The 7,248-nt window shown below is 43.7% G+C and overlaps 1 protein-coding gene across 1 annotated transcript; it reads left to right on the forward strand.

Annotated features, from left to right (window-relative positions):
• The first annotated feature begins 741 nt into the window (after positions 1-741).
• Positions 742-5,987, forward strand: LOC147892984 (uncharacterized). The gene is made up of 7 exons (XM_087386910.1): positions 742-1,489; positions 3,052-3,146; positions 3,358-3,767; positions 3,858-3,957; positions 4,898-5,237; positions 5,346-5,403; positions 5,584-5,987. Exons 1-7 carry the CDS (start codon positions 1,150-1,152, stop codon positions 5,840-5,842), a joined length of 1,602 nt encoding a protein of 533 aa, XP_087243036.1. The 5' UTR covers positions 742-1,149; the 3' UTR covers positions 5,843-5,987.
• The last annotated feature ends 1,261 nt before the right edge of the window (positions 5,988-7,248 follow it).

Raw genomic sequence — 7,248 nt, forward strand, 5'->3', positions numbered from 1 at the left:
GAAGGGACGCAAAGCAATGAAAGGGTCTGAGTGGAGAGAGAATGTGACCTGAATAGCTGCCCTTCGGCGTATTTTTTATCGGCTACAATGGCAAAAAATCAGCTAAGATTTTGCCTATAACCTTTACGTTATAGACTAAATTCTATGCTTTTCAGTTCGAAGGGTTGATTGCTGACAGATGACACATTTCGACCTGAAAAAACCTATCATGTGAAGGAATTAAAAGTAATGTTATGAAGTATCGAAAATTAATAATTTTCCAAGCACTACTCGAGAGTGTGTGGACTCTAAACCACGTCGAGAGAGTGCCGACTCTAAGCACTTCTGGCCCCTCGGCGGTGAGGTGAAGGAAAGCCACATGGGGCGATGGGGCAAAGGGGGCCCTAAATAAAAGGCGCACGTTCTTTTAAAAGCAGCCTATAATAACTTAGGGAGGCTCGTGCTTGAAAAAAAAAGCAAAAAAAATTATAGAAGGGTTACCGGCGCACGGGCCCGCGGGGGGTGGCGGGGGGTCGGGCCGGTTAAAACCATTAAAGAAAGGGGGGTGGGAGGACCGGAAGAGCCGGTGGCCAATGAGGGAGAAGCAGACGGTCAACGCATGTGGGGGAGACCGGGGAGACGGGCGATAGCCGGTGGGAGGGGAGGGGAGGGGGGAAGGGAGGTGACGGGCGATAGCCGGTGGGCCGGTAGTCATCGTCTCCAATTAGTTCAAAAGAGGCCAAAAGGGAGAAGAGTGTGCATTTTGCTCATGTTGTGCAGAGCTTCTGTGCAGGTTTAATGGCGATCCTGCCCTCCTTCTCAGCTCTGGCTATGGCGGGCTCTACCTCCCCCTTTCACCCCAGGTAACCTTTCCCTTTCCCTTCACGTCGCCCTCCAGCGCGTGCCTTGCTTCTGACCCTCCCTATCTTCTTTCCAGACTAGCTCCCCTCCCCCCCTTCAAATCCCTTACCCTTTCCCCTCCCTCCCCCTCTTTTGCCCTCCGCACACTCCCCCTGGCTCTCCTCTGTTCCCTTTCTTCGCATCAGTCCGTCTTTCATTCCTCTCAATTCCAATTCTCCAATCAAAATCCTCTTGTTCTTCCCCTCATGGCTTCCATCTAGCATTCGCTTCCTCTTTGCCTTCCGGTTTGACCCCCCTGAAGCCGATCCCATGGCCAGAGAGCAGAATATCGTCGTACGAGATTTCCTTGGACTTGGTAAGACGGAAAGAGAGGATTTAGGACTCAAGAGAAGCGAGGAGGAGCTCCGGGCAAATCAATACTTCGGCTCAGTGGCGGAAAACCGGGCTTTTCAACTGTTTCATGGTGCAGACTCTAGCTCTTTGAGCAGGCCCAGAGTAGCGACCGATCAGCCCGTCCACAACTCCATAACATACTTTTCAAAGGACGAGCTTCCCAAGCTTCTCACCCCTCAGGACATCAATCTTGGAGGAGTCTTCGGAACAGCATCGTTGAACGGGAGTACTATAAATGGCAGCTCTGCGTTTAGAGGTACAACGACAAGGCATTTCTGTTTTTTCTTGAAACTTGTTGACGGATCAAGGTGTGCGAAGAAAAGGCTGTCTGACGTGCTTGACTGCGCTTAGTTTCGGCATATACCAATTGTAGAATGGGCTCTGACTTGTAAGATCCAGATAGTTTTGAAGTACGTCTAAACCTGTTCCAGAATTCACAATAGCAGTCGTAGTAGCGCTGGCCGTGTGGTTGTAATGTCGACTCTTTTACATGCTGTAATTGTGCAGCTGGGTTTCGTAACCAACCATGTTTTTATGTGACTGGCGTGCCTCTGAGATGGGACAGAAGTCACGTGAAATAGATCTACCGTACTATTTGGGGGATACCAGTTTACCGTCACTGGAAGACCTGTCGCATGAGTTTTCCCTTTCTAAAACGTGCTTTTTTTGACGGCTATTTCTGCGTATGACAAACCATTTTCATATTGTGTAGGGAATTTAATGGATCAGCCTATGCTAGGCGGTTTAACCACGGAGTACTAGATCCTGACTCAGATATTAACGGACGACCCTCGTTTTAAAGGAAATACACTTCCTGTTAAGGAATCCTGCATTTTTACTAAGTGGCTATGGCCTAACGTTACAGATATAATGTTTCAATTTAGCTATTTCTCAGCACAGGGAGGGAGAGAATCTTTGTTGATTCTAAAATTTCAGTACATTAATCATAAAACCAGTTATATTTTACATTAGTAGAAAAAATAACAAAAAAATTTGTAGAGGTCGATTTGCTGTTGATGTGCAACTCAAAGATGTGGCAGTGGACTTTCAAGATCGATGGGTGCTCTGTGAGCCGCCGCATCACACCAAAGGGACGCTTCCATTTGGCACGTTCTGCGTGCCCCTAACATGTGTTTGATCTAAAGCCATTAGAACATGTATAGGTGAAAGTTCAGCCAAAGGCCAAGTGTGGGGCCAGCTTGGATAGTGGCATCTGCATTCTATTTTGTTTTGTGGCATCTTTTCAAGGTGTTCTTACTACTGTCCCTTTGCAGAATCATCACTCAATTTTGTGCTTGTAGAATCAATTTCATGTATACACTTCCTTTACTGGTCCCATCGTTTGCTGTTCTTAAGTATGATTGCATTTGGTAACATTGTGATGTAATGCAGTGCCTGTCATTATGGCTCATTTTTGGAAGTTCAGGTAGATTTTAGAAAATTGTTCATGGCTAAAAACTGTGCATGGGATACTTGTCTGGTGCACATTTTAACGAATGCAGTCAGTTGCGTGGTAGTCTAGGTTATTATCAGTTTCTTCGTCTTCAAGACCCGCATATTGTGGGATTTTTCTGTACATAACCAACCGATCTAGATGCAAAGTTATTGTTGAGGGGTTTGCAGGACTTCTACACATTACACTGCCACTGGATGGTCTCATCGTATTGAAAGTATATCGAGCATGCCTGTAAATGCCCAGATTTTATGCCTGCAACGTGCGATAGGATAAGATTGACATGACATGCCTTTTATAATGTGTTTGTTCAAAGCATGTAGCTTCAAATGATTAATTTAACTGATTTGAGTGTTCATTTACAGGTGTGAGGTATCCGGTATTGAATAAGGCTGTTAGTATGCAGCAACTTCAAGAAAGATCTGGTGACAGGAGTGCTTCAAATCTTCCGAATTGGCAGGTTCCATATTTGCTGCATCCTTCGCAGCTGCAGGATATCATCAGTCACAACCATGTTAATGCAATATGTAGCCCGTTACTTAAAAATCTGGAGGCTGCTGAAGCATGGCCCCAGAATATGTGAATGTCTTGTGTGCGTATTTACAGTTTTGATAGCTCGTCATTTGACGTTCTGATGCTCTTTCTAACACTAAGCGTTTTTGTGTATGCAGAGCTTTACACTGGACCACAGTCCTCTGGGAGACTGCGGCAGAGACTATGGAAATATGCAGAGAAGGGCTTTTCAAGTGTATGGAAACCACGAAGCTGATAGTCACTTTATGGTGCAGACTAGGCGGCAAGAGAATGTTTCAATGGGCATTAATACCCAAGCAAAAGAGTACAATGCATCAGCTTACTTTTTAAGTGAATTTGCTGGGACAAAGCCTAAGGGAATGTTTCCTCTTTCTGTACCAAATTTAAAAGAGCCAGCCTTACCTAAGCCTGCCTTCAGAGGTCAAGCAGTTGCAGTTGCAAGTTATGCTTCATCACTGCCCAGGCCAGTTGGGCAACAGCTGCCCTTGTCTGGTTCATTTCTCTCAATTCCTGTGATTAATGGTGACTCAACTGAAACTCAAACCAGGTATGTTACTTTTGTTAGAGCAAATCTTTTTCAGGCCATACTTTGATGCCAGGTGGGCAGTTATCTGAAGTACCTTCTCGTTGCAAACAGAACGCTTTTGCCTGATACCAATGGAAGTCAAAGTAGTGCACAGCTCACTATATTCTATGCTGGCAATGTCAATGTGTACGATGATATTTCTGTGGATAAGGTAAGAATTTTCTATACCTGGCAAATCTGCTAATTACAGAACACTATCTTAGGAAATCGATTCAATGGAAGGGTTGACTTGGATTAGTATTATGAGCAGTGTGCTGTTTCCGAAAGCCTCTTCTTTTTGTGCACATCATAAGCTCGTGATTGATTTTTGGTTCTTGATTTTGTATTACTTAAACCAACTTTGTTCTGGCTGATTGTAGCTGCTAATAGACTGGGAGATTAAAGTTAATGTATGTCTTTTTTTTTTTGACAATCTATGGACTTGCTCAAAATGATGTGATGCTCAATTATGAAATGACTAGGAGCATACATCAGGAAGCAACTCTGCAGAGGGTTATGATGTATTTGGCCAGTTTAAAGCAGATGCCTTGCCATAACACCCTTAGTTATGGGGAATCATTTCTCAAACAGAGCTGTTTAGAAATTGGGTTTCTGATTTGAACAATCTTTTGAGATGGCTGGAAAATGCTTCTTGAGCAGGGCCAGGGTATTTGGTTACCATGTTACTGCTTCTCCATGGCCTTGGTCACAAGGTGGCCCTTCAGCAAGTTGTGGAATAGAAATGAAGGTTGAGGGGAGCGTTCCTTAGGCTTAGGGGGAGGCAAGGAGAGAGGGTACAGAGATGAGATGTGCTTTGGTCTTCACTCTTCCGAATCCTGAAAGGGTTGCATTATTGAATCTGGCAAAGAAGAGTCATTTGATGTTTCAACATTGATATGGCTCGTATATTATAACATGCTTTGTTGATCGGGCTGGGCTTATCACTTCTCTGCGCAGAGATTGAGCATTAGGGCTCGTAAGTAATATAGAATGCAGTAATGTAATTAATTATTCGATTAATGACTTATGAAGGCTCAAGCAGCCTATGTCGTGCTTTATGCCAAGGAATACTGAAAGCCATGGGAAATTAATACTTTCTGTTTGTTTCACAGGCTCAAGCACTCATGCTTTTTGCTGCAAATGGTAGTTCATGGCCAACTAGGATATTGGACACACCTGCTGGACAATGTGCCCCATTTGGATTGTCAAATGCTGTTACCTCTGAGAGCAGTCCAGGATCTCCTCAACCTGGCCGTAGTTTATGTGTCAACAATCAAGAAAAGCTACAGTTCAATGTACAGACTGGCCAGACAGCTGCAAGCGTTCAACTTGCAGCTGATCAAATCAGTCAAAGCACTCCACCTACTAACAAACAGTCTGAAGGGTCAAAGCCAAACACTCCCTTGTCAGCACCAAGCCCACTTCCTGGGGGCCAGCCTGTGGTTTTTAAAGGTATGAAAGTTTTCAATGTGTTTGGCTTTGTACAGACATTGGATTTGAGCACTCAAAGTGTGATACCATTACACCATGCTGAAGCCTTTTTCTTTGGATTGTCTATAGCCTTACCTCAGGCAAGGAAAGCCTCGCTGGCTCGCTTTCTTGAAAAGCGCAAAGAAAGGTTTGTCTGCATGACTTGGTATTTTCTTTGCTTCTATGAAGACTAGTATTCATGCATGCTGTAAGAACTTTGAATTTAAAATTTAGGCAAAGCTGCATTGTATGGAAGTTAAACAGAGGAAGGGGTTTCTGTCCCTCTGCACGGGGAGATGATGGTCATTGCTTTTATTCTGGTTGTCAGGGTGCAATCAAAGTCTCCATACCTCATGAAGAAGGCTCCAGTAGATCACTCCTTACTCCCAGGAGAGAGATTTTCGAGTTCAAATTGTGCCGCACTACAAGATGAGTGCATGGATAAAAAATCATTGTCCATGTCATATGGTTTCGAAGAGAAAACAGGATCTTTTGATGATGTGTCTACTTGCCATATGGAGGCAGAAGAAGAGACCAAGCCTAGTGCAGTTGAAACTGGAATGGTTACTGAATGTGAGGCAGTTTAAGGCATTAGCTCTCACTTTTATGGATGGTCTGCATCTAGGTTGAGGTACCAGCATTTCTACGTACAGGTGGCGGTCTGGTGGTCTGCGACTCTGATGTAAAGTTTTACTCCCATTTGTTTCTAACCTGTACACCTACGTTAATTCTTCTCTTTATAACACATGCAGATGAGGTGATTTATTATCAGATATCAAGGGCTTTAGAGGTTTAGACAAAATTAAACTCTTCAATCCTCCAGTAAAAAGGATGCTGTTAAGGTGTGTTGTCACAACGTATTGAAATGCAGTGGCATTACAGGTTGGTTACTTGTAATATTAAAGGAAACATTCTATATCGTGTATTCAATATACAAATTTCATTTCCCTAGTGGGGATGTGGAGTAAGCATTCACTGTGTATCTAGACAAGTGCATTCGTTTTTGTGTTTGGATGGACTCATTTGAATAAGGTCTCTTGTTATGAAGGGAAGGAGGCTTTTTTTAAAAGGACACCTCTTATGCTATTTCATGTATAAGCCAAATGCGTGGAAGCCCGTATTGAACGGAAATTGATCATATAGACTTCCTGTAGTAATACCTTTGCTTGTGCCAGTGGATCTATCTTATGCAACGGGGTGTTTCTAAAACTGCACACAGGATCTGTGTGCAGTTTTTGGCACCTTCTCTCCAAGAGGATACACACTGTTCTTGTTCTCTTCATTGTTTACATATGGGAGGGCATGTGTGTAAATGTGCCCAGGGTTTGCGCTGTTGCCTCAGCTGCTGTCACGTTTAGACTGTCAAGTCTGGCAGAATGATCAATAGAGGCCATTCTAAAAGTAGAGATGACTCAGTCCTTGAAGTCAAGCATGGACGAGGTCCCCATGTGTACTAACATAATACCCAAAAGGTTGTCATTAAAATAAATAAGTTAAGGACCACAAATTTAGAAGTCTCGTAGATGCATTTAGCTGAGATTTCTTGACAGAACGGCAGAAAATTTCATCGTCACAAGAACAGACCCCCAGAAATTAAAGAAACACCTGTCATGAAAAATTGTGTCGAAGATTGTGCAATCCTTTGAGAAGGTACATTAATAAAGTATTCAGAGTCCTTGCGGCCCTTGCTCTCCTTCGGGTTCTCTCATAAAGCAGTCTACTGTTCTGCACCAGTAGCAATATTGGCCCATATTATATCTTCTAGGACCTGAGGAGAGAGCTCTGAGTTAATGGCACGAAAGCAATGAGCTGCTATTATGCCATTGTGCAATCTCCTCCATGTTCATGTGCTGTGTCTTCAGTGAGGTAGAAACATTCACGTCTTTGGATTTCCTTCCACCACTACCTTGAACCTTCCATTTCCACCACTACCTTGAACCTTCCATCTCCTCTCAAGGTATTCCTTTTGGAACTGATGCAGCCAGCTGATTTG

This window comes from Dipteris shenzhenensis, chromosome 16 (assembly GCF_047967505.1).
Source record: "Dipteris shenzhenensis isolate YYH24624 ecotype China chromosome 16, Dip_SZ_1.0, whole genome shotgun sequence".
In the NCBI taxonomy this organism is placed as follows: Eukaryota; Viridiplantae; Streptophyta; class Polypodiopsida; order Gleicheniales; family Dipteridaceae; genus Dipteris; species Dipteris shenzhenensis.

Excerpts from the sequence above, each read along its gene's own strand:
- LOC147892984 (XM_087386910.1), top strand. The coding sequence starts at position 1,150 with ATGGCCAGAGAGCAGAATATCGTCGTACGAGATTTCCTTGGACTTGGT. Across the intron at positions 1,490-3,051 it reads TGGCAGCTCTGCGTTTAGAG|GTGTGAGGTATCCGGTATTG; the intron begins GTACAACGACAA and ends GTTCATTTACAG. Across the intron at positions 5,238-5,345 it reads CCAGCCTGTGGTTTTTAAAG|CCTTACCTCAGGCAAGGAAA; the intron begins GTATGAAAGTTT and ends GATTGTCTATAG.